Raw genomic sequence first — 27,400 nt, 5'->3', positions numbered from 1 at the left:
TGCACCTGAGAGCCCTAGGGATTACAACAGCCACAATCCCCAGGGTCTGGAGGTTTCGCACAATCCCCAAGCCATAGGGACCATGGCTGCTGCAATCCCTAGGACTTGGAGATTTCACACTTGGTGCACCCCTGCAGCTGGGAGCTCCACCAGCTGACAGGGTTCCCTGCAGGCTAACATCATTAAGAGTTTAACTAGGTTAAAGCCCTAAGTACAAGGAGCCATTGGAGAAGCCCAAAAAGTTCTTTTAGTACTTTTCCTGTGTACCCTGACTGCCATTGAAGCCTGTGTCTGCCAACTGGCATGATTCCAGACAACTAGGTTGGTGATTCCTTTTGGACAGTACTAAATGAAGTACAGGTTGGATGAGTGGTGGGTAGAAAACTAGCTGGATTGTTGGGCTCAGAGGGTAGTAGTCAATGGCTTGATGTCCTTTTGGCAGCCAGTCTCAAGTGGTGTTACACCCCCATGGCGCTAAACGATCCCCAAAGCATAATTAACTTGTAGTTTAATGCAGAATATGCTTCACATCATTCAACTAAAATCTAACTTTATTAACACATTAAATGCATTAATAGTTTCTACATACAGAGAGCGAGAAAAATAGTTCAGTGGTCTCACCCAATCCCAGATGTTACTCTGTTTCACAGAATAGACGGCCAATTGATTCCTGAAAGTAGAGGGTGGTCAGCTATGAGTAATGGTTGTTTTTCAGTCCACGTGTTATTGGACGACGACACACACTCAGCTTTCTTACTTTCACTCCTATGACGACTTCATTTCTGGGTATCGTTGATTGGTTTCCCTGTGGTCATCATACGGTTCGTGTTCTTATCCTGTAAATATATTCCTTTGTTTCAACAAACTCATCACATGCACACATCTTAATTTGGTCTTTTACCAGTATCTTTATTTGGACATGGCCCTGAGCTCCTAATTTGGTCTGTCCATCAAAACTGGTAATTCCAAGGGCTCTGCAATTGGGCATTGTCCAGTTGGTCCCCTCTTATCACCCTTCATTAACGTATCCAATCATGTCATCCCTCTGATTCAGTCAGTTAATACCAAGTTCAGTTAATTTGAGCTAGTAACAAGGCTTACGTTTTACATGCCTATGTTGATAATGTTAGAAGAAAATACTCTTCTCACAGTGATAAGAAAAGAAAGAAACAATGGGAAAGTGAGCTTGAGGCAAACTCAGAACGCAGAAGAAAAGTTCAGATAATAAGGCTATACGCAGACTTAAGCAATGGTTAAATAAGGCTGAATATAAAAGAAAGTTCAAATAATACTATAATTTACCACTCAAGCAGGTGCAGCTAAAGCTAAATATGATAAGCTACCCTAACAGTGGAGTGTCCCAAGGCTTAGTCCTGGAGCCAGTTTTGTCCAATATCTTCATTAACACTCTGGAAGATGGAATGGAGAGCACCCTCAGCAAGTTTTCAGATGACACCAAAGTGTGCATGTGTGGGGGTGGGGGTAGGGTGGGGAGTAGTAGTAGATATGCTGGAAGGTAGGGCTGGGAGTCAGAGAGACCTAGACAAATTGGAAGACTGGATCAAAAGAAATTTCATGAGGTTCAATAAGGACAAGTGCAAAGTCCTGTGCTTAGGATGGAACAAATAGCTGGCTAAGTAGCAGCTCTGCAGTAATGGATGTGGATGTTATAGTGGACAATAAGCTGAATATGAGCCAACAGTGTGCCCTTGTTGCAAAGCAGGCTAACAGCATACTGGGCTGCATTATTAGAAGGGTTGCCAGCAGATCGAGGGGAAGTGATTATTCCCCTCTCTTTGGGACTGGGGAGGCCACATCTGGAGTACTGTGTCCAATTTTGTCCCTGCCTCCGCCTCCCCACCAGCTACAGAAAGGATGTAGACAAGTTAGACAACCTGTGGAGAGCAACGAAAATTGGTGGGGGGGGACTTACAAGGAGCGACTGAGGGAACTGGGCTTATGTAGTCTGGAGAAAAGAAGGCTGAGGGGGGAGATTTAATAGCAGCCTTCAACTACCTGAATGGTGGTTCCAAAGAGGATGAGCTAAACTGTTCTTAGTGGGGGCAGATAACAGAAGAAGTAGAAAATGGTCTCAAGTTTCAGCAAGGGAAGTTTAGGTTAGATATTAAGAATTTTCTCATGAGGAGGATAGTAAAGCAGCGGAGCAGTTTACCCAGAAAGGTTGTAGAATCTCCATCCTTGGAGGTTTTTAAGACCTGGCTAGACCAAGCCTTGGCTGGGATGATCTAGTTGGGGCTGGTCCTGCTTTGAGCAGGGGTTAGACTAGATGACCTCCTGAGGTCCCTTCTAACCCTAATTTTCTGTGATTCTAAAGGATATGATGAAGTAGGGTGAGGTTGCATATGACTTCTGGTTACCTTTGTCCTGCTGTGGGACATGGCTGTCCTTCACAGGGTATACGCTTTCAAACCTAATCCTCCTTGTTCAACAACATTCCATTGCTCCATCTTTTTCAGGACGCTTTGCAAGGACAGGTAGATTCTGAGCCCCAAAGAAGGAGCTGGCTAGGTACCTGTGCTTTGGATGTCTTGACTATGGTATTGACATGCACTTTATTTCTTTTTCTGAATTGACCAGAAGGGTTTGGGCTGTGGGCCGTTGCATGGTATCCCCAGGGAATCTGCCTGTCTCTGCTCTAGAGATATTTCTTGATGCTTATCAACAGTGTTCCTGCTTTCATCACTCCTCAGACAGGTGCTGGAATAACAGTACATGGTGTTTTCCAACAGATGCAGTCTTCTCCCCTGAGTCAAGGGGATGCCTGCTTTAAGATCTGTCTCAAGGTTATGTTTTCTCTTGTGCCCAAATGCAGTGTCATACATGAACCCTATAGATTAGGGGTCGGCAACCCCCCGGCGCAGATGCCACAGCATGGCACACAAAGGCTTATTGCTTGGTATGTGCACCTTGGGGCAGACAGTGGGGAAGGGATCGGGGCTGTCCTGCCACGAGAAGGATTTGGCCCCTTTGGCTTCCCCACTGTCTGCCCAGAGGCACGTATGCACCCACTAGCTGAAAGAAGCTGGACTGGGACCCTGTGGACCCCAGTGCAGTTGCTTGCAGCTTCCCCACTGCCTGCTGTGAGCAGCCTAGGATCCATGGTAGGAAGCAGGGGCCTGCCTAGAGCCTGGGCAGTGTAGCCCCAACCCCTTTTTTCCTGCTGTCCGCCCTGGGGCATGTGTACACCTGCAGACAGTGGTGCAGCCTCCCGGTTGTTTGCCACAGCCGACCTGGGCTGGGCTCTGAGTAGGCCCCTGCTGCCTATCCCAGAGCCCAGGCTGCTCACAGTAGGCAAGAGGGAGGCTGCAAGCAGCTGTACCAGGGTCTGCAAAACCCCAGCCCAGCTCACTGCAGGTGGTGGCTGCTCTCGCACCTTGGGACAGATGGCAGGGAAGGGGCTGGGGCTGCATTGCCCCAGCAAGGATCAGGCCCCTTGTGGCTTCCCCACCATCTGCCCCGGCACACCAACATCTTCCAAGGAGAGGTTGCAGGTGTTTTTGGCACGCTGCCCAAAAATGTTGCTGACCCCTGTTGTAGAGACTCTTTGGTTTGCTGTTCAAAGCACTGAAATCCAGGCATGCAAGAAAATTGTTACTGAGTGCTACAGTTTTCCATAAGACTACCTCAAAATCATTTAGTCCGTCTGGTGAGATACAGGGTTTGAAACTGCTCCGGAGGGCAAGTGGATGGCAGCAGGAGATGACTGCAGCAGGAAAAGGACAGCATTGGGTTCCTAATGGTAGGTTACAAGGGAAACAGAAAAGAGATGATGACAATACTGTCTTGGTAAGTGATGCTGGGTGGATGCTGTTACTGTTGTCTAGTTACCCAGGGCTGAATTGCTGGTCATGCATGTAGTTTCCAAGCCATTCTTTTAAATCCTTCCTTCCTAGCTATGAAGGGATCTTGCAAACTAGTTATTTATGAGCTTGTCCACCACAATATCTACAGCAAACAAATGTATATGTTTTAAACATTAACCAGACAAAGGAACTCTAGGAATGTGTTCCAAGAGGTCCCTAGTAAGTAGTCTCCTAAATCAGACCCTCTAGAGAAGATTCTGATATACTAAATGTTTCACAAACAGTGCAGAGCAAGCACCCAGTTGCCAGAGTGCTGTCTGCATCGACTGAGGGATTGTCTAGTTAGCTACAGTGTTGGTCTGGGAGTTGGGAGACATGGATCCAGTTCTCTGCTCAAAATTTTATCCTGCAGCCTGCTCATGCTACTGCCAGAGAGAGCTTGATCTGATGAGGCCTTCCAGTGATATGTGAGATATTATATGACTTAAATTTGTGGTGATTGTTGTGTCTCTTGGCTATCAGTGTGCTCTAAGACAACAGGTTATTTTCTTTATTACTGTTTGTGTGTTCAGTTATCCAGTAATTAGATGGAGCACCTGGTCAGGAGCATTGAATGAGAGTTGTGAAAGCATGTTTCACTTTTCCAGAAGGCTAATTTGGAAAGGAGTGTAGAAGTATAACTGACTCTCTAGTACTCTGGCTGTCCGTGTGTGCATTAGAGATAGTTGGTTGTTGTCATTTGGAAAAAAAATTCCCAGCAAAGCATAGTCTTTTTTCAAAATGAAAATTTCCATTCTTTGATGTTTGTTCCCAGCAAACACCTGGGAATGGGAGAATTCTCTCCATGTTCCTGTGAACATTGGAAACAGGTTGTCCATTATCCATGTGGTATGGATTAGACAGCCTGGCCCATTCAGTGTCAAAAGAAAAAGGGAATTTGCCTCCTGCCATTCTAAAGTCAAACTCTATATAAAATCTGGACTACAGGTTTATGGGTAACTCTAATATCCTGGGTATCCAAGCATGGGCTCCATCTGAATCTGCCACTGAGAATCCTTATTTACAATTTTCATAGGAAGATGCAAATAGATAGCTGGGGATTTTCACCTTCATTTTGTCCTCTAAAATCCATATGCTCAGCTGCAGTGAAAGAGCTTGTTGATCCTATTGGTTTCCAGTGTGTGTCACAAGTGCTGTTTCTTTCCAAGGCACTTAAAGAAAGAGCTAGAGGTATACCTGTCACTTGACAGGCATAGACCCGCTCAGCAGTACTCTCAGCTCCTGTCTGCCCACTGCCCGTGTTGCCTGAGCCCTCAGACTCAGTCCCACTCTTGGCTGTTCCATGTGGTAGCGTTATGCTATCAACCAGACCAGCCATGCCCATGTGCTTGGACATTTCCTTCAAGAAAAGCTAGGGCCTGAGGAAGGACACAAAGGAAAAACAGGTACCTGGCTCCTCTTGACTTCATGATGTTTTTTCCTTTGTTCTTGCTTGAATATGTGCACCAGCAAGGCTTCCGCTCCTGAAGCCCATCTGGCCAATGTGGAGGATGGCTGGAATGGGCAGCTTGGCCCACTCTCCTTTTCCCAACTTCTCAAAGAGAGTCCTGTATATTTTAATCTTAGTAATACATATCAGGCTATTTTGTGTCTTCTGCTCCAGAAGAGACAGAATCTTTCCTGCCCAGCTCACCTGGGGCTAGCCATGCACAGTTAGGTAGCCCATGTGGCAAGGTCATTGCCTGTTTCCCTTTAATTTCCCTGGCAAAGCTCCAGCTGAATGGCTGACCCAGGTAACCTTTTTTTACTATTTTTTCTTCCCTATTGTGCTTCCAAAACCTGTTGGTTAAGAATCTTAGAGGCTTCCCGACCTGTGTGTCTTCTAGTGTGTTTTGTCATGTCTCAACAGGGAACCCTTGTGATTGGTGGCAAAGAAGTGACTCTTGAGTACACCCCATGCCCAGAATTTTGGCGCTGTAAACATGTAAGTACATGGCAACCAATGACTCCTGCACTAAATTTTCCACCATACTTTTTCCAAGGAGCACTAGGCAGGAGAATTAGATGCTTAGTGGCTGAAGATTTCCATGAGAGTGCTTGATGAATCCTGAATGTCTTGATTTTCCTGAATTTCAAGAAAACGTTGTTCTCTCTACGTATTTTTGCCAGTGCAGGAAATGCTGTTTCTACAACTCAGTGCCTAAGTTAATATGCCCTTACTATAAATAGCAAGTGGCAGCAGACGCCATCTCCCACATCTGGTTTTCTGGTTGCTCATGTTCCTCCCTAGAGCATGATTTCACTCTGAGAGGGGGCACTGAAACAATATCATCTTCCCACACTATGGATTATCTCACCTCAGTGGCCCAAATAAAGTAGTGCTTCTGCTGACGCAGAGTGGTACTAGCTCAATACAGTGGAGCAAGCTAAATTTTGTTCTGAGTCACGCATCATCAGTGAGCATATCTCCAGTGCACAGTTAACCAAGGCACTCTCACTCTAGGTTTAGCCCAAACCTGCAGATCTCACAAGCAGTCACAGTTTTGAACCTCTCATCTGGATTTTGTGGTTTATGAAACATGGACTAGCAAGGTACTCAGACCAGTGCCAGTCACCTGGGTTTAACTATACATTGAAGACAGCCTCAGGTTGCAAACTAAATTCTGTCTTTAGAGAATTATTCATACCATTATTCATACTTAAAACATTTTGATGAGCACAGTGGAGCACATAATTGTCATAGGATATGGCGGCAAAAGTAGAATTATTCAGCTGTCAGTTCAAGTAGACTTTTTTCCTGCACAAACTTTATTTCTAAAGTTTATGGACAAGCCTGAAAGTGCCGGGCTTAACTCCCAGATCTCAGGAGGAGTTGGTAGGGCTAGCAGGAAGAGGGAAAAGTGTTTACAGATTAATGTTATTTGAGCTGGAATTTAGGATGCTATAGATACAGGACTTCCCAATGCTACATAGGAATTAGACTGTTAGTGTATAGGGTATAGGGTTCTTGACCTTTTCCATACCAAAAGCCAGGCCTGTGCAGCTGAAACTCCTCCCATTTATCAATCCCGTAAGGTTAGGGTGACACCTGTTTATTGCCCACCTCCAAGATGCAAGTGCTCAACTTGAAAGTGAAATGACACATTAAATTAAGTTTCCTCCCCTGTCTTAGAGATCACATTAGTAGGAGAAGGCATTTTGCCTCCTCCTTGTGACCCAGGAGGTTCCTTCTGGGCCGTTGGCAGTATAAGTCAGATTTCTGGTCTCCCAAAGTCTCTCTACTATGGATACTGAACCATTTGATCCTTGAGTTACTGGTTTTTAGGTTCTTTGAGGACAGGGTCCAATCTTAAAAAAACTGCCCTGAAGTGTACATATAACTGTACCAACCGGTGCAACCCTCCCATATGGCAAATTGATAACAATGGGATTTATACTCCAAAATCTCACAAAAATATAATCTGAGTAGGATAATGTAGGACTTCCCCAATACTTCCCCAAATCCTACCCTTTGTTCCAGCCCTCTCTGTTCTGAGTGCCTAAAATCATCCATTTTGCTTTTATACCCTTTCCTATATCTAACCTGGATACATTCTTGAAGTATTGCAGCATCTGTATTGTTTAGAATAAGCTGACTTTTGCAAGAACCTTCTAAATGTCATCTCCTCATGTGGTCCCTCTTTCATTTCAGTGTAAAGTGAGCACTGTAGGGTACAGATCTTCCTGCTCTTTTTGCAAGCTCCCAAGAGATGGTGAGTATGTTTTATCATGATTTTAAGTTGCATTTTATCAGTTAAAAGCCTTTCCCCCCCACCTTATGAGTGAAGATCTCTGTTTCTGAGTTTCTGTGTGTATCCATTACTATTCTGTCATGCATCTAGACCACTGGAGGCCACGACCTTGGAGCAGACAATTAGGTGGGCGCCAATGGATGAGACACACCATGGAACTCATGAGTTCCCTCCCATCTATGTGTTTTGCTTAGGAGATGGGTTATGACTTTTTTGGCTGCCACTGGAGCTTCATTTAGCCCCAACTTATTGTAACTGTTGGCAGCCTATGGCCTGGGACCTGGATCCAGCCTGCAAAGACAGTGCATTTGGCCTGCAAAGGTCCAACCTCTCCTGGTTGGCATAGGTGATTGGGCAGAATGAAGCTGCGTTGAGTTGCATTTATCTTCATTTCAGAGGGACTGCGTCACAAGCCCCAGCCCACAGCGGCACAAGGTTGCCAGCCTCTGGCCTACCCTAAGAAGATGATATTTGGTGTTCCAGCTAACCAAAGTGGCTTTCAGCCACTATTGCTTGGGAATCTAGGAATAACGATAAATCTGATCAGATTTGAGACTGTTGTCTCTGTGTCAACAACATTTGGTCACAGACTCTGACCATTCTTTAACGTTCCTCTCTCTCTCTTTACCAGTGTTATCCGGGGGATGAATTTGAGCTGACAGCTGTCCATCCAGGATTGCATTTGTTGGACATTGTCCCCTCAAAATTATTCCTGTTATTCACAGTAGAAGGTTTTGCTTTGCTGCTGTTCTCCTTGGAAATTTAGAATGGTCTTTATGTAGCAAGTCTTTGTCATGGATGGATGTTATGCATTAGAAAGTTTTGCTTCAAAGAACAAAATGACTGACATTACCATTTTAGCTCCTAAGCTTTCCGCTCTTTTCAGAACTTTTTATTCACTGCAGCCCTATCCTTGCAGAGTTCAGCTTCCCTATAACTGGCTCTGTAATGTGATGGCTCCCCTGTTACCCAGGAGAAGCAGAGCCTGGCTGACCTTTTATCTCCATCTATTTAGCTTGTGTAACAATTGAATGGTAGTGCAAACAACCGAATAGTTATTTAAACGTTTGCAGTTCTCTCAGTGCTGTGAATGTCTCATTTTACTGATCTTATCAATTGATGATAAGGAAAATGTATGTATTTTAAGGGTAGGCAAGGTTCTGTGGGTAGATGTAATATCTCTTATTAGTCCAATTAAGGGTGAACTCTGCATGACTGTTCTTTAATGGAAGAGTGACATGAAAGTGCAGATGAGGTATATGATTATCCCTTTGTATAAGGAGATGTTGGAGGAACTTCTGTGCACATTATTAGATGGTAGTTTTGAAACACAGTTTTTGTCATGCCTTTTTCTTGCAGGAAGGAAACCAGGGACAGAGCCCAAAACTGGTTCTGAGGAGGAGGACATGCAGGCTGAATTAGACTTCAGTAAGAGAATTGCCGTCACAAAATATGGGATTGTGGTTCTTTAATTGTGGGAGAAATGCTTATAGGCCAGATTTTTTTAAATGTACGTGAAAATGTTCATGCATAATTTTATATAAACAGTACCACAGTTGCATGTGCAGTGTCTACAATTTCATGTGCAATTTTGCACAAAGATTTTTAGGCAACTTTGGCATGTAGTCAGGATCCTGTATACTGCAGATTTGAAGTGAATTATTAACTGTCCTTTTGTACTGTATGTGTTTGTTATCACAAAGCATTAATCTAGATTACACCAAATCCAGTGTGTAGCTCTCTCAATATTTGTACAGTGTATGATCATATTACTGCTCCCCGGGTCCCACATGGGGTGGCATTAAGAGATTTTCACTTGTTGGGTTTGTCTTGGGTAGTGCACAGATATGGGAACATTCTAGTATACAGGGCCTGTTGGATGTCACATAGTACCTCTTGGTACTGAAATGACAGCATGATAGCATCAGTTCCTCCCATTCATGGCCAGCCTCAAGTCCAAGAACTTTCACAGAATATTATATTTCCCAAATTAAAGACAACCCAGAATTTAAGATAATCTGCCTAATAATTATGATTCTGTATATGGAAATTATAAATTTGTTGTAATTTTCCATGTATAGATTCTAATTATTGGGAGGGGAGGTCATCTTAAATTCATCCCCCTCACCACTGCAGTGGGAAAAACAATGGTAGAGGGACAGGCAGTGGGGGGGTCGGTCAAGCAGCTTGTCCTTTCCACTGTCTCCCCCCCAACAGCCTCTGCCCTCTCCGCCTGCCCCTCCTCGCAACCTTGGGCCCTCTGCTACCCTTTCCCCCATCCCCCACCCCTGAGCCACCTCCGTTAACCATGTTAAATGGGGGAAAAACCCTCATCTTGGATTTGAATAAATATGCCATGAAAACAGAGTGTTGTCTCTGCATAGTCAAACATCCTGTTGGAATTTTATCCTCATAGGATTCTGGGATATGGTAGAAGGGGACCCCTTAAAAGGGGGCCAAAAGGAAAACTGTTGGCCCCCTTTTCTCTCCTCTTGGAAGTTCTAAGGTGGCAGAGGGGCAGGGGAGGTGAGGATAACAGCAAGATGTGATATGATCCAGTCTAGAAGAGAAAATGAAAATGTGAAGTTAATTTATAAACAAACCATTTCTTCCTTTAAGATGGTGCATTGGTGTTGATACCTTGCCTCCACAGGCCCACATCTGTGGAACACTTCCTCTCTCTGTCAGCTTTAGAAGGATCAGCGCTAGATCCTTTTCAGAGTAGGGCTGAATACCTCTATATCACAAAGGCCTTTTAGCACAGTACAGTGAGGCTTTGATCAATGGATTATGGTTTTATTTAAAAGGTGCCTGTATTATCTATGATGAATAGGCATCTAATATGAATGATCTCACTATATCGCATGTCAGTGCTATAGTTACACGTACCTACACATGGTTTTTCACCAGCAGATAGGAAAGACAGATACCACGTGCCAATATGCATAGCTACAGTGGTCTACAAATAGATTAGATAAAAGACTGAGATCAATGCAAGGCAGGGTTGATCCTGTACTGGACCAGCAGGTAGTTGCCAAACCCATCTGGGGTTCTTACTTGGGTAACAATTAAGCCTAAAAGTCAAGAACTTTTCTTTCTGCAGTAAAAAAAAAAAAAAGGTCAAAATAAGAATTTCGTAGTAAGAGCAGAGTCATGGTGAGATGACATAAAAAGTGTTGCTTCTCTAAATCTCAGAAATATTTGTACTTCTCACTGCCACGCTAGTTAAAATATATGAACGCTTAAAGGTCAGAAAATTGTGCAGTTTCCTCTACAATCAGCTGCTACAGGTGACAGAAATAATAAAGATAAAATCCATCTCCTTGTCTTTTCTAGTAACAGAAGCACCACTTGAAAAACCTGAGCAAGAGTTACCAGGGCAGCCTAAGCCTGAGAAACTAAGTGCTGTGGAAGCAATTTCTCCACAGCAGTGCCAGCCTCAGGAATCTGAACCTAGGAAGAGAGAAGAAAGTAAAGAACGGCCACCTTCACAAGAGAAGAAAAGGGATGTGGACAGGCACTTTCCTCGGAAAGAAAGCCAGGAGCCTGCTTCAAGGAGAGAAGCTGAGGAAACTACACAACAGGAGGGTGGTGGGAGCAAAAGTAAGTTGAGCCATAGGTATTCAGACAATGGGAAAACACTGAGACCCCCTCCGTCCCCACAGTTGGTTGTGTGTTGTGCCATTAAGTGACAGATGGTGATGGCTTTCCAATAGAAGACCTCTTTAAATAATGTTTTTTCACGATGTATAACAAAGTACAAAATGTATTGAATTCAAGCAGAGTAAACTGGGAGTGAGGTCTCTGTCCAGCTTATACAGGTGCTGGAGAATTTGGGGAGGGCACCCCAAAGTGAGAGGGGTTGGTGCCTGCTTAGGCTGCCCTCTATAAAAATTAATTCAGGGCAAGCTGCTACCATCCTTTCCAATTAGTATCTCAGTCACTGAGCTTGCCTTTCTGTATGGCTGCCTCTTGAGGGAGGTCTTTAACGCTGGGGCAGCTATGAGACCCTGATCTGAGGGCAGGAGAAGGCCCAGCTACTCAGGGTTCCCCTGTTTATTGGATGCAAGATGAGTGGTTGCAAGGAATAGGTGTTGAAAGTTCTTCATCTATTTCCTGGCAAGGGGAGGAAGGTGTTACCTCCCAGTCTGTGAAGATGGTTACACTAACAATCTTACCTTACTCCCCATTCCCCTCTCCCCGATGCAGAACAAATGTTGGACCTATCACTCTCTCCTTGGGAGAGTCTCTTACCCAGCCACACAATCCAGCTACTGCTGCTCCTTGCCCTTGTGGGAGCACCACCTGATGATGCAGGACTGCCACAGAAGCAGTGCAGGCCATACTGCACCACACTGCAGCTGAGGACTTCATGAAGCTGCATCTGTCTCAGTGGTGCAACATGTCTGTGCTTATACAGTGGCACTTCCCAGATAGGCCTGATTAATGTTTCAGTAGATTCTAACCAACTCTTTGGACCACCTTGCATGGCTATTTCATATCTGCCTTTTTCAGGGGGTTCTCTGGTACAAGTACAGCATTGATCATACTTATGCACAATGCCAAAATTGAGAGATTAACAAGCACATGAGAGGGCAGGGCAAAGTTACTAAGGGACTTGGAAATAACAGGGGGGACAACAACTGGGACAGATTAGGTCTTAACTGATTTAAATCTAGACCAAGAGGAGGAAAAAAGCAGCACGCATTCTTAACTTACCCCACTGCATTCAGACGAATTGATTTTCACTTTGCCTCTGCCATAGCAATGAGAGTTTGGCTTCATAATGTAATCTTTCCCTCTTCCTCACCTTCATCAGCAATTATGCTAAAGCGTATCCCTCGTTTCACCCCACCTGAAGTGATTGTGGGGCTTCTGGCACCGTATGTTCGACTCTCCATCTCTAGCGTGCGCATCATGAAGAACAAGGCTGGCCGGATGGGGCACACTTATGGCTTCATTGAACTGGACTCGCATGCTGTAAGTGGCTGTATTTGTGCACTCTCTGCTTTGGCCTCTGTAATAGGTGGAAAAAAGCTTGCCAATATTAAGAGCAAACAAAAATGCAGTAAACTTCTATGTTCATGTCAGAGTAACTTTTGGAAAGTCTTATTTGGCTGACAGCAGTCATTTTAGACCACCTTAGCATCACCTGCTCAAGGTCAGGGAGGCTGGACCTGATGATTTTGTTAGGTACCTTACAGCCCCTAACATCTGTGAACCTCAGTTTATCCAGATGAGCCCTTAGATATAGGAAGTGGCTGAGTGCTCGTCACCTATCCTTTCCCTCTCCCATATAAGCAATTCAGAATTTACTGTCATAGCTGCCATTAAGCCAAATGAATTGCTTGCACAAGTAGTGCATAAAAGATGCAAATGTTGAGAGAGCAATGTATATTCTCCCTGAAGGAGTCCATCTTGTCTTTGGACAGGTCTGCTTCTAATATTATACCCTCCCTTGTCAGTCTACTTTGGTACAGAGTCACCAAAATTATTAGCGGCAACTTTGAAGACACAAGGTTCGAGTGCCATGCCAGTTAGCTGATGAAGGGGCCAGAGAATGGACAAATAGCCTAAATGTGTATTTGCTTTTTCTCATATCCCATGGGTCTTTCAAAAATATGTAAAACTAGAGGGCCTAGGGTGTCCTCTACTCTCTGGCTTCTAGCAGTAAGTCTTCTTTTGGATCTCTGGCTTTGGGGTTCCGGGTGATTTGGCCCAGAATTTGGCGCAGAAAAGCTCTGTCTACTAGTAGTCTGGGTACCCTAACTGATATGCGTTTTCTGATTGCCATAATTGGAGCAATGGATATTGACCAGATCTTCGTTAAACCTACAAATCCTAGACCAGGATGTTTGCAGGAGGAGAGTATGTTTTCCCTCCACTGTGCAGGATTCAATGCCCTTGACAAACACTGCACTCTATCTAGTCACCTCTATCTTTGAGTTCCTTCAGTCAGGATTGGTTTTTAGAAATGTCTCCTTCTGTCCACAGGAGGCTGTACGATTGGTGAGGATTCTGCAGAACCTAGATCCCCCAATCTGCATAGATGGACGCACTGTGGATGTCAACTTAGCCACAGGGAAGAGAAGGTATGAAAAAGAGACATCATAATCCTATATATAATCTGCTGTCGTATCGTGGTCTGTCCTGTTAGGTCCCTGTTATCAAACTTGGATACATAGTTATGCATGCATATCAGCCTGTAAGTGCCGGATTTGGGTAATATAGGTACCTAAATTTCAGGGGTGAAACTTAGGCACCAAGGTATGAGAAGGTTGAGAAAACTTGAGTAGCAGGAAAAACAAATGTAAGAGTAGTTTGGCTCTTACGGGATTAACCCTCTGGTAAAAATGCACCCCAGGGAACTATGCAATTATGTGCCTGCACAGCTTTGCGTATAAAAGGCACGGCCACACATAATTGCATAATTTTGCATAATTTAACCCAGCAGGCTCTGTGCCTCCACCTCCATGGGGCTCCTGGCACTCCAGATGGGAGCCCCATGTGGAAGCACTGAGTGTAGTGGCATGTGACTAGACAGCTGGTAAGTGGGGAGAGGAGCTTCTGCCTGCAGGAGGCAGGGGTGGGCTAGGCATGGGGTTTGTGAGTGGGTCTGAGGGTGTGTGCGGAAGCTGTGAGCTGCATGCCATCAGGTCATGCCAGCCAGCTCCATGCCTCCACATGGGGCTTCCAGCACTCCAGCAGGAAGCCCCATGTGGAGGCACAGAATCGTGTGCCCAGCCTGATGATGCGTAATTCCATGCCTTGGAGAGCTGAAAGCCCCACATGGAGGCATGGAGCTGGCATGGCCCAGCCAGGCCCAGTGGTATGCAGCCCCTGCCTGCAGTGCTGCAAGCCTCACATGCTGGCACAGTCAGCCTGGTCTGGTCTGAAGGTGCACGCTAGCTGACTGGCTCTGTGCCACCATATGCAGCCCTTGGGACTCAGCCAGAGTTGTGTGCTGTGTGCTGCCAAGGGCTCTGTCTGCTGTAGCCATGAGTGCCCCAAGAGCCCAGCACCTGCTGCTGCTGAGCCACCGGTGGTGGGGGCTATGCACCATGGTGGGGGTATGTGTAACAGGGGTGACCCACACCCATCCACCCCCCCAACTCCATATACTCCAGTACCCACACCACTCCACACCTCTCCCACAAATTCACACCCCACACCCATCCCCCAGCCATACAAAGTACCTGCATGTATTTCTAAAGAAGGGTCAAATAGTGTTATATTTAATTTGTAACAAAATAAAAGTAATTAATTTTGCATAATTTTGAATTTTTCTTTGCATAATTCCCTGGGTGTATAAAGAACCTTTATTGCTGATGTCCAGTTATCAGCTCTTATTGGAAGAGACTAATAAATATGGCTTTGTCCTTTTCACAGAGCCTGGGAAGGTGGGTACCAAACCCAATACATTTTTTGTTGATTCAGCAAAGAGGTTAGGTAGAACTCCTTTGGAAATGGACTGACCTCCAGACCCTGTGGAGGGGTGCAGCTCTGCAGAGCCTTGAATGGATTCTTACAAGACAGTGGCTACAAGAATAGTTGTCCCAGGGGTACAGAAGACTCTTCTCATCTTTGTAGCCCAACTGGTCATGTTGAAGATGCTGAGATTAAAGTGAAGCTAAACTGACATTAATGTGAACATGTTTTCTTCCTTAATAGGAATGACTATGGGGAACACCCTGACCATCCCTACTATGGCCCGGTAGGTCTGTGAGAATGATTCCCCTGTATGTTAACAGAAGCTAGTTCTGTTGTGACAGCACAAATCCTGGGCTCCCCCTGGACTGACAAGCAGCAAGCCATGCATTCCTGCAGCTGGGAGCTCCAGTCAGCTGATTGGGACTCTGTGGGTGGGAGCTCATGGAGCACTCCCAACTTTTGGAGCAGATGGGAGTCTTGAAAGGCTCCATTGTGCTCCAGACACTGAAAGCACTGGCCACATATTTAATTAAGGCCTGATAGGGACGAGCTACAAAGTTATTACACATTTTATGTAATAACTTTGTAGCTTATTGCTCATTTAACCACACTATTACTAGATTGAACTGTTGGCCAGGTAATGTCAGGGGCTTTAGACAATGTGACATGCTATATGACCTATAACATGCTATTCTGAACTACCATAACTGGGCACAACTGGACATTATAGTCAGAATATTTTAACACTGTGAATTCCTATTTGAAATCTCTGGGTTTATCTTATGAAGCATATTTTTGCACCCAACGGTGCTAACATTGTGTGGTACCCCATGGCACCCTTGAAAGCATCTTAAGGCACCTCAAGGTGCCACCCCAGGCAGCCTAGTTTGAGAATCATTGTTTTAGGAAAATATAATTGTCCTTTTATTAAAGGAAAAGCTATTTTTGCTTATGTTCCATTTAAAGTGGCTGAATTAGTCTTTCCCTTTGAGTGTACAGAGGGAGAGAGGAAGAACCCTGTGATGTGTCAGATTTGTCTCCTTTCTTGATCTGTCTTTAAAAAGCTCTCTTATTCTAGGGTAAAAGAGGTATGAGGGACAGAAGGGGCGCCGACTCGCAGAGACGCAGCAGAGCACAGTGTAAGCCTAAGCTCCACCTTTCTTTTACAGAATTTTCTTGTTTTTCATGCCCCATCCGCATGAATACACTCAGCTTACAAATGTTTAAAAAAACTGTTAGTAGGTACAAGTGCTGCATTCACCCCTGATTCCTTTGCCAGTATAATTGCATTACAGTCACATTTTCCTATTTTGTTGTGTTTTTTCTCTCTCTTGTTGTGTAAATAACCTGGATATCAAGAGAAGCTCACTGTAACATAAAAAGTAGCAAAACTAAGTAGCACAATGCCTATCATAGCAGAGGGTTTTTTTCTTTAATCTTTTTCAGTTACAGAAATCATACTTGGTATGCCAAATGGTATGTAAAAATTGCACATCTGTTTGACATTGTTTCACTGACTTCTTTCAAGTAGATTTCAGTTCTCACACACAGTGACTAGAGATAAATATCCTATACCATGTACTTGATTGGTTGTCTTTATGGTCTGAATGACCCTGTGGATCTAGTCAGTTTTATGGTGGCCCCTGCAGAGTCTCTTGCCTTTCCCTGTTGTTTATAAGGGCCTTCACATAACCACATGGCACAAACACATTTGAAAAAGGGAAGCTTTAATGTAAAGGCAAAAAAATCCTCTCAAAGATATGTAGGAACAGACCTGAAAGTTATTCTTATTTCTTAAATGAAAAAATATTAGATTTCAAGTTGGCTTAGTTAATTTAAATGTAACAAGTTGGTTACCTCAGTCCACTTGCTAGTGGGAGCTTGTGGTCACATCACGTAAACTATCACTTAGAGGTATCAGATGGTTTCCAGAATGAGAGTCTCACTGTAATCCTACAGCTGGATGAGTTGTGAAAACTTGTCTATTTTCTTCATCTGTAGAGGAATGAAAGTTATTTGCAAAGCATCATGGTGAAATACAATGTCACTGCCCAGGCTCAACCTGCTTTCATCTCCCATGTTCTCAAACCTCCCACCAGAACAATATTTGTTCATACCAATGTTTTTTCAGAAGTGTTCTTTGCGTTCCCTTTTGGAGAATCTGATTTTGGCTCTTCTCTCCATTTAGCTCCATCAGATATGTCCACTTTTATTTATGATCCTGAAACTGGGAACTACTATGACCCAATAGCTGGATTATATTATGATCCTAAGACTCAGGTGAGTATGAGAGATGAGGGGGGAAGTTTACGCCTTCCTGGTTGTAGAGCAGGACTTGTGAACATGCCCCCCCTCCCCCCGGAGATTTTTTTTCCACATTTGGGTGTCATCATAATACAGTGTGAAGAGGAGTTGGGGAACGATACCTATTTCTAGGTCTCATCCTCTTCATATTAAAAAATTCTAACTTCCTAGGAAACTTCAAAATGACTGACTTGCTGGGAGGAGAGATTTGTAACTGGCTGGTTGCATTCTCTTCTTCCTGAAGTACTACCTTAGAGATTTGGCGCTCTTTTGTTTACTGGCGTATCATTGAGTATCCTTTCTGGGAGGTACTAGAGACTGGGAACATAACAGTGCCAATGCAGCATGCTGAACAGTGAAAGTAAAGCTTTACATGGTCTCTTGGCTTACTGCACCTTATGACAGTAAATGGAAAGTTACTGTAATAAGGAGGAATCTATAATATTAGCTACAACTCTGCTGGAAAAGAGCTGCCCAGAGCACTTCTACAGCACTGTGGTCACACCCCCTTCATGTCAAGAGTTAGCTATTTTGCCCAATGGGTTTCTTAGCTCTGCTGCGTTTGCCCATTCAAGTCTATAGTATCACTCCCACTACTCATCCTTGTGCTTTCTGCCACAATGCCATTTACTCTTGCAGTCTTTCTCTTTCATCTCATTGTCCTAGTAGTTGAATGCTGTCACTTGAGTGCACTGGCTAGCAGGTGTTCTTCACTAACTTTGTTTCAAATTCTTCTTTCAGAAACAAGTCATAGTGAACCGAGAAGAACCCACATCACCTCCAAACAGCAGGGGAAGGCGTCATGGAAGCCAAGAAAGGACAACTGAAAGGAAAGAGCCATCCAGTCGGGATAGCAGGGACAGAAAGGAGAAAGGAAAAAGTACTTCAGTTAAGGTAAATCTTTCTCTCTCAATGGGGAGAGTAGTTTTAGAACATATAGAAAAGGACAGGAGGGACATCATGAGAGCAGAAGAGTCATTATAGGATGAAGCTCAACCTGGCTAAACCTAACTCATCCTGGGAGCCACAGTTAGGTTTCAAGTGTTACCCTTTTTATGGCTAAGAAGCAGAGAAGCAAGATGTTGAGATTCTTTCCTGTTGAAATAAGAGTGTTTGTTCACACCTGCCAGCTGCAGGATTGTAGCAGAAGTCTTATTGTGCATAGCAGGGTAGGTTGCCTGCTGACAAAGAGGGTTTTGCTACTGCAAAGGAGTGAGCGCACTTCGACTTTCTGCCAGCAAAACTTTGCAGCATAGAGTAGGCCTGAGGTAGCAACTGCGATCCACTTCGTTTGAGCAGATTTGGGCAGGATAATGTTTTATACAGTACTTTGCACAACAAGTTTTGAATCTCTATAACTTGGCTAAAAAAATACTAACGGTGGGTCATAGGATGGAATGGAAATGTTTTGATGCGAGTATGACCAGAAACTTCTGTTGTCCTTTCTCATTCTTCATAGTACATCCTGTAAAAGGAAGGTGGGACCTGGTAGAGGTAACTGTTCCTGAAAGCAGGTTCCTTAACTCTGTTACTGATTAACATGGTGAACTACAAAGAAATCTTAACTTGCTCAGTTTTGGGTTGGGAAGTCATACAGTCTTCTTTGGGACCAGAGGTGCCTGGATTCTAACCTTCCTCTTGTTTTGCCCCTTATTCTCAGCTGCCTTGTAGCACTGTTGGAACATGCAGTCTCCTGAGAGGTCACTGCAAAGGGAATATCCAGCAGAAGCAGCTTAACAAACTGTGTACACAGGTTTTGTGGGGAGCTGCTACTGCTGCCACCACCACAGACAGTGCTGTTTCTCTGCTTGCTCCTTAGTTTTGCTTGATTGTCTAATTTTGTTTCAGTGCATTCTGAGCCACTCTGTGGAGACACCTTTTGATTCCCATATTGGGTAGGTTTAACTCCTCATCTTGGATGTTTCAGAATGAATCTGGAGATGAGAAGTCCCCTGCAGAAGATGTCTTTAAAAAACCATTACCGCCCATGGTGAAAAAAGAAGAGAGTTCAACCCCGGTAAGACATTAGACTTTGTAAGAAGCAAAGGGCCTTCATGTTATCACTGGATAAGTAATAGAGAAAGTGTTCAGCTAGATTCTTTTCCTGGAGTACTGAACTTAATCTGCTGTGGAGCTTTGCTGAGACAAGCCTTGCTGCAGCTGGCAAGAGCTGACTTAGTCACTGGAGAGACAAGTGCAGTTAGGGATCCCTTTGTTCGCATATCTCAACCCTTTGGCTTCATATGCATTTGCAAGTGAAAGGGATTGAATGATCCTGTCTCAGCACTTCCTTAACTTGACACGGATTTACACCTTAGCTCTGTGATGACTCCACCCTCAAATATTCACTAGCCTTGAGAGACTGTAAAAGTGGTCTGTTCAGGGATTTTTACTCGAAACTTTTTTACAAGATTCTAAAATAGTAGAATTCTTTAGTGAATATCTAAGAATAAAATCTTCACTTCAGTAAGCCTTATACTAAAAGTCTAACCCTGCCTTCCGCATCTTTAAGGTCTAGACTTTCTGTCACTCTGTATACCAAAGAGCATGACACTGCTGCTGCTGTTAACAGAGTCCAAAAGAGCCTTCTCATCTGCAGTGAAAACTGCACACTTTTGTACATATCTCTTTTCTTAACGGCTGTTTGCAAACAACTAGCTTGACTGCCATCCCCTTTTCCTATAGTGCCCATGCTGCTAAAGTGTCACCTGCTAGCTTTCCTGTCAGACTTAAACAGTGAGAATGTGGGGTGGGGGAGAAATCCCATAAGGCACCTACTCCCACATGGTGAAGTCAGCTTTGATATTGCTAACTGGCAACCTTTTCTTCTGTTCTTTCTGCAGCCCAAGGTGGTGAACCCTCTTATAGGCCTTCTAGGAGAGTATGGAGGAGACAGTGACAATGAGGAGGAGGAAGAGGAGGAGCAGCCACAGATGCAGCAACCACAGCCTCACCATCCTCCAGTGCCACGGGAAGAGCATCCTCGGAAGGCTGAGGGCAATGAGGAGAAGCTGACTGACTGGAATAAGTTGGCTTGTTTGCTGTGCAGGAGGCAGTTCCCTAATAAAGAAGTGCTGATCAAGCATCAGCAACTCTCTAACCTGCACAAGGTACAGGGAGACTGTATGGCTAGGGGCTGCTCATGCAGTCAACAGCCTTGTGATTATTGGGGGAGAGAAAAAAATTGGATGGGAAGAGCTGATTTTGATGCCGGTTCAGTTTATAGAAGAGGTGTCTCGCAAAGCTTTCTGTTTTAAAGTTGTCTACTGCAGGGCATGTATTGCAGCTTTTTAACTTAGCTGAGTTGTGGTATAGGTTGTTCAACCCAGCAAGCATGCATAACTTCACCATATGAGGCACCGTATATGGGGACTGAAATCTAACAGTATTCCAGCCATGGGTTTCTTTGTAGTGGAAAACAGAGCACTGGAACAGAGCAGTGCTGAGCAAATGTATTGGAACATAGCATGCAGGTGAATTGAAGTCAACTGTACTCTGCCTATGCTGGCTCCCCTTTGGCACTCGGTATTTGTAGAATAGCAACAGAAAGCTAGGGCTAAGCAGCAATAATTGTATCAGTCTGGATCTGTGCTCCCAGCTGGTTCTCTGATGCTGTGGATTAAGATATGTTGGCTGATGTGCATTTCTAGTGGTACAATACTGAGATTACTATGTACAAAGCAACACTAACCACCCAAACCTTACAGGTGCTGTTCTGTGAAATGTAGCAATAGTGCTGAGCTAGGAGGACCCCATACAGGAGCAATGGTTGGAGGGGGAGGCAGACAGGTTTGGGCTGCAGAGCTATAAGGAGGAAGAAGTATGCACAGCATGTGTCTCATTCTAGGTAGTATCAGATAGCTCACTTCTAAAAAGCACCTGATTTTCATGCTGCTGAAAACAGGAAAGAATAAAAAGAAGTCCTAAAATGTGTAAGAAGAGAAAGCAGAAATTTCTTTCTGATCAGAGGCGAGTGTCAATCTGGGAATGTTCAAACAGGTGTAGAAGCAGAATCTTGGACAGCCTGGTGGATTGTGACATCTCACACAAGCAGATAGGACAAGAAGTCAAAGGTCAAGTTCTTTAGTGCATCCAGTCAATAGTCAGACCCATCCAGACTGAAAGAACAATGGTTTTTCGCCACCTTCTCTCTTGGTGACTTCTGCTTTTCTTCTTCCAGCAAAATCTGGAGATCCACATGAAGATCAAAAGATCTGAGCAGGAGTTGGCATATTTGGAGAAGAGAGAGCGAGAGGTAGGACTTTTATATAAGAGAGGGCATGCTTTGACTTGGTACTGTCCACCTATGTCCCTATAGTTTCATAGTTTCTAGGGTCGGAAGGGACCTGAGTAGATAGATCATCTAATCCAACCCCCTGCCATGGCAGGAAAGATTACTGGGGTCAAATGACCTAGCATAAGTTAGGACCTGGGAAACTGTAGGCCAGTTAGTCTTACTTCGATCATTATGCTGGCACCCATCCATGAGGGGCCAGCAGGGGATTTCATGCTTAGGGGCAACCAACATTGGTTCATAAGTGGCAGGTCCTGTCAGACCAACTTGGTGACCTTCTATGATCAGGTCACCAAATCATTAGATGCAGGGGTAGCGGTGGACATAGTCTTCCTGGACTTTCTGAAGGCCTTCGACACTGTGTCTCTCTCCCTGTTCTCATTAAGAAACTGGGGGACTGTGGTGTCTACACCCACACAGTCAATTGGGTTGCCAACTGGCTGGAGGGCCGCACCCAGAGAGTGGTGGTGGATGGGTCATTTTCAGCCCGGAGGGATGTGGGCAGTGGGGTTCTGCAGGACTCAGTCCTCGGGCCCGCACTGTTCAACATCTTCATCTGTGACTTGGACGAGGGGGTAAAAAGCACCCTGTTCAAATTTGCTGATGACACTAAGATGTGGGGGGATGTGGGCACGCTAGAAGGGAGGAATAGGCTGCAATCAGACCTAGACAGTTTACAGGGGTGGGCAGATGAGAACAGGATGGGATTCAACACTGACAAGTGCAAAGTGATGCACCTGGGGAGGAACAGCCGGCTTCATACCTACAGATTGGGAAACTCCCTCCTTGTCAGCACGGAGGTGGAAAAGGATCTTGGAGTCGTCATTGACTCCAAGATGAACATGGGCCGGCAGTGTGGGGATGCAGTTAGGAAGGCCAACCGTACCTTGTCATGCATCCACAGATGTATCTCAAGCAGGTCCAAGGAGGTGATCCTCCCCCTCTATGTGGCACTGGTCAGGCCGCAGCTGGAGTACTGCATCCAGTTCTGGGCGCTGCACTTCAAGAGGGATGTGGACAACATGGAGAGGGTCCAGAGGAGGCCACTCATATGATCAGGTGGCATCAGGGCAGGCCTTATGAGGAGAGGCTATGGGACCTGAACCTGTTCAGCCTCCACAAGAGAAGGCTGAGGGGGGATCTAGTGGCCTGTTACAAACTAGTCAGAGGGGACCAGCAGGCACTGGGGAAGTCCCTGTTCCCCTGAGCACTTATGCTATGGTGAGCATTCAGCTGTGGTGAACCTAGGCTCTGGTATGGAAGACTGGACAAGTCCTTTTCTTCATTCTGCTTTTCCCAAAAGAAGGTGCATGTCCTAGTTTGTGGGATGTGGTATATGAGGAAAATATAGCCTTTTGTGTTTCTGTACATGGGATGCTGGTTAGTTCCCTCTGCACTGAGGGGGACAGCTCCATCTGCTCCCTGGAGAATCCCAGGAAGTTGGTCCAATCTTGGGCTGCTTTTGTTAGACACATATAGTGCCCTGAGCGGTGAGATTTAGGCTGCGAGCTGTTGTTGCCCAGTAGGTGTGTTCTAGCTTCCCCTTTTAACCAGCTCAATCAAGGTTTCTTCAAAATCTTCCCTAGGACTGGCCCTAACTACTTGGGGCATCTATCTACCTTCTGTGGTGGAGGAGATTGGTGTGTATGTGAGAGCACTCCCACAGCACTAGGCTATTTGTGGAAATCACTGCCACTAAAGAGGCTTGCAGATACTTTCAGCTCTCCTAGATGATGGTTCATGAAGTGTTGTTTAACCTTTCTCTGGTAGCCTTGCCTGCATCCCAGCTATTGGGATTTCTAACCAGTCAGTGGAGTTCAAGGCAAGGTGACTTATTTTCCCTTCTGGAGTGACCTAGATGGCCACATGTTTGTACTTTGACTGATTTACCATAGTCCTGTGTGCAGCCATGGCCCATAACTGAACCTGTTTTGGCCCAGTCTTCTCATCCCAACTCTCTGTATAGGAGAACATCCCAGAAAGCATTGAAATCCTCAGAATGAAATGAAACTGAGATACTTTCAACTTACTGAGAAAGAAATAAGTCCATGGTTGTAGCCATGTTGGTCTAAGGACATAGGCAGACAAGGTTTTTTTGGGTGAATCTGATCTCTTTTATTAGATCAACTTAAGATGGTCTAATAAAAGATATCAGAGTGTTGTGACAGACTGACTGGATAGAGGGATTTCCAAATAGACCTGCTTAGGTGGAATTGGTGGTTTGAGCAGGGGAGGGCAGGCAGGCCACAGTGATGGAGAAGTCTCTCATGCAGGATGATGACTCATTTGCAGTTTCTCTCCTGTCTTCTTTCCGACATAAAGGGGAAGTGTAAAGAAAAGGGAAATGATCGAAGAGAGAGATTCCAGCGGCTAGACTCTCCTGAGAGAAAAAGACCGAAATATGATCAGAATTCTGAGAGGTAAGAAATGTTTTTCCCCCTCTCAGGTTGTTTTGGACTCCTCAAAGCTGCTGTTGTGCATAACATATTGCATTAACTGGAGGAAAATGAGGCCAACCAGTGGCCAGCTAGGAGGAACCATGAAGTTAAGGGTCTCACAGCCTTAACATGTACAGCACCATAGAATCCTCGTGGCTCATTAACTCTCTCATCCCCTCTCAACTGTTCTCATCATGCCTCAACTCCAGATGTGTAACAGGTCCCTGGAGGGCCTTTTAGTGATTCTTCCAAAGTACTGTGTAGGGTTGGGGTTAGGGATTTGGAACTAGGAGCAGATCATTTAAAGAGAAAGGAGGAGCCCAGCTATAAGTTAATGTCTACAGTAGTGAAAGCCAGATACCTTTAGCATGTGAGGATTCTCACAGGGCACTCCATCTCTGTCTTCCAGCTAGCTCTCTCCTGTGGCACACCCATCCCTTCTCTGTGGTGTGGAACCACAAGAAGTGAGAAGAGTTTGTACATCTTTGCTCTGCTGCTGCATTGAGTCAGACACTCAAGTGCTCTGCAGATCACTTGACTGTGCTGGGGGAGGCCCTGCGGTACTCGGGGTCAGTAGGCATGAAATGGGCAGGCTCGGTTAAAAGTGACCTGTAAAGGGCAATGCCACATGTTTGTTTTTGATATATGAAACCTGGGAAGGAGATGTTATCACAGCTGGGTTTTCTTTGGATTAGAAACTCAAGTACTATCTTCTTTGTATTTTTTCTGGAAAAGACTGGGGATGATTTCAGAATTTGGTGTGTATATGGCACTCAGACATAGCCATGAGGTAAAACCTGACTGAGAGGATAGACGTGATTTTTTTCAGAGTTTCAAATTTTGTTTTTGCTAACAAGCAACTTTAACACCTACTGAACTTTTAGAAGAAAAGTTCTGCCAAAGATTGGACACCTTTATCTCTTCAAATGAAATTCTGAAATCAGAAGTAAAGATCTTGCAAAATGGGAAAGGCCAAATTCCTGGTATTTCTAAAGTTTATTTTTTTTAAGCCTTTGTAATGCCTTTCAGGCATTCTTTATGTATCATAAAGAAGAGAGGAGGCACACATCCATTTTACCCTTCACCTCTCTGTACATCCAGGAGCTAGGTTTGGAAAGATGTGCCTTAATCATGCATGCAAAAAGTACCATAGTAAGTCTAGCTCAGGCCTCAAACTTCATGTTTGTTGCATGCAAGATGTGCTTTTCTGAGCCCTTAGATTTGCTTGCAGTGCAGCCAACTCTATCTTAAAAATACCTGCTATGTTTTCAAAACAAAACAAAGCTGTTTGTTTGGTTATTTATAGTTGTTTCTTTTGCAGTGACTATAACCCTATGAATAAAACAAGATTTGAGAATAACAACCAAGGAGGGCGTATGTTGCAACCTCTGGGTTGGAAAGAAGGGTCAGGCTTGGGACATAACCAGCAGGGCATGATGTCGCCACTAGAGGTGAAGCATCTTTCTTTCCCTTCAAAAACAAATTACTACAATCTTTTATTTGGTGGCAGTTCCCACGCCAGTCTGAGTGGACTGTGGTATGCCCTTCTCCATCTGCAGGGAAAGATTAAATCAGGTTAAAGCAGAATCTGACAAACTTCTGGTGGAGGGAAACCGCCATTAGTACAAGTGTCTGTACTTCTTGACGAGATGTTTTGAGTTCAGAAGATTACATCATAAGGAACAATTGATTTGTTGCATTTTACCCTAGGTTTTTTGAGTAGTCTCAGATTACCTGTGTTTTGAATTAACTTGGGGATTTTTTTGAATGTTTCCTCTCAAGAGAATAGTGTATGGCTTGAATAGCATATGCAAACATTTGAAATATGCACTGTATTGTTTAGTGACACCAGTTGTATGTAATTGTTTCTGATGCCTGATTGAAGGACATGCACAACTTAGACACAGCTCAGATTGCAAATTTTGAATGTTACAGTCAAATGTCTAATTAAAGGCAAATATTTGAGATTGTAACATTAGTGTTTCATAAGCAGGTAAGGTTCAACAGTCAGTTCTTACAGGCAGCAAACACACAATTCCCATTCCAGTTCAAATATTGTCAGGAAATGTTCCCAGGTGCTCACTTGGTTGTTGCTGTGAGGTGCCTGCAGTTCAGGATGGGGTTTTGGAAAAAAGCCAGCTCAGATTAGCACTAGGAGGGCTGCTCTGCAGCCAACATCCCTGTGTTGGACAGGGGAGCTGGCCATATTGAAAGCAGACTCTCAGGTATTTCTGCAGAGACCTCATAATGAAGCCCATCAAAGTAGCAAGTGCTTTCCCCCCACTTTCTGTTAGTACCAGGAGAATATTGTGTTTAATGCAGCCTCCGGAGACCTTGAGCTTAATTGATCAAAATTTTAGTATCCTTTACTTTCATCTCTTTGTTACTGTTTTGCTAAAAAAACAAGTTGTTTCTGTTGTTTTCAGGCAGAAAATTGGAAGAAGGGAGCTGGTTTAGGAACCCAAGGGAAACCCAGCAAGAGGCAGTCCAATGAAACTTATCGGGATGCTGTCCGGAGAGTCATGTTTGCCCGCTACAAGGAACTTGAGTGAATCCATGGAATTCATTTCTCTTATTCTCTCTCTCTCTTTCTCTCTCTCTCTCTTTGTCACATTGTCTCTCTTGAGAGTTTTGTTTTTGGGGTTTTTTTTGTTTTTGTTTTTTTTAATTGTTAAAGGTTTTGCTGCTAGAATTTTTTTTAATAAAACTGAAAATTTGTCAGTGATTATTTCCATATTCCTTCTCCAAAATTCCGTGCACTCCAAACAGATTTCAATTTGGAACTTTTATGAAACTTTTCTTCCCAAAAGCATAACTCTCTCAAGGATTGGTAGAGCCTTTTGGTTGAATGGGACAGGATTGCAGAGGCAAAGTCTGGCTTCTTTATTCCTAGTGATGCTTTTATATTGTACAAAAAACTTTCTACCAGCTGTGCATGTGAAGAATCACTGCCCTGAAGTTGAATACCTTTCCACATTAGAAATGGAGGACTTGAGATCCATCTAGTCCATTGTCCTTTCCACGACAGTAGCTACAGAGGAAGATTAACCCCGCAGTTGACCAAGTTAATCCCAAGGGAATCTCCTCCTAACCCCCAAGAGGGATTTGCTCAAGCTCTGAAGCATGAGGTTCCTTTTCTGCAAGGACTTGGTTCAAATAGTTAATGTTCCCTGAATCCTCCATTTAGCCATATAAACACATGACACATCCAGGAAGATTGCTGTTCCTGCACCATAATTTTACCTCTTCCAATTTCACACCCAGTGGTTGTGACCTCCCAGTGGAAATTGTGAGTTCCTGTCAGCTACTTCCTCAGGT

The 27,400-nt window shown here is 44.4% G+C and overlaps 1 protein-coding gene across 2 annotated transcripts in view; it reads left to right on the top strand.

Moving 5' to 3' along the window:
• RBM6 (RNA binding motif protein 6) overlaps positions 1–26,807 on the top strand; it is a 101,971-nt gene extending 75,164 nt beyond the window's left edge. The window contains exons 7-22 of one of the 2 annotated variants that reach the window (XM_090021191.1): positions 5,734–5,808; positions 7,516–7,576; positions 8,975–9,043; positions 10,952–11,218; positions 12,435–12,595; positions 13,610–13,707; positions 15,287–15,329; positions 16,125–16,185; positions 17,235–17,326; positions 18,092–18,244; positions 19,278–19,367; positions 20,194–20,460; positions 21,531–21,605; positions 23,967–24,064; positions 25,404–25,533; positions 26,509–26,807. In XM_090021191.1, the coding sequence (XP_089877317.1) occupies positions 5,734–5,808; positions 7,516–7,576; positions 8,975–9,043; positions 10,952–11,218; positions 12,435–12,595; positions 13,610–13,707; positions 15,287–15,329; positions 16,125–16,185; positions 17,235–17,326; positions 18,092–18,244; positions 19,278–19,367; positions 20,194–20,460; positions 21,531–21,605; positions 23,967–24,064; positions 25,404–25,533; positions 26,509–26,634 (1,866 nt within the window). In that variant the 3' untranslated portion in view covers positions 26,635–26,807. The remainder of the gene's footprint in view (positions 1–5,733; positions 5,809–7,515; positions 7,577–8,974; positions 9,044–10,951; positions 11,219–12,434; positions 12,596–13,609; positions 13,708–15,286; positions 15,330–16,124; positions 16,186–17,234; positions 17,327–18,091; positions 18,245–19,277; positions 19,368–20,193; positions 20,461–21,530; positions 21,606–23,966; positions 24,065–25,403; positions 25,534–26,508) is intronic. The other variant, XM_090021192.1, reaches the window with a different exon arrangement.
• The last annotated feature ends 593 nt before the right edge of the window (positions 26,808–27,400 follow it).

This window comes from Crocodylus siamensis, chromosome 11, assembly GCF_052110815.1.
Source record: "Crocodylus siamensis isolate JL-2025a chromosome 11, ASM5211081v1, whole genome shotgun sequence".
Taxonomy (NCBI): domain Eukaryota; kingdom Metazoa; phylum Chordata; order Crocodylia; family Crocodylidae; genus Crocodylus; species Crocodylus siamensis.
This window is presented reverse-complemented; position numbering and strand designations above follow the sequence as displayed.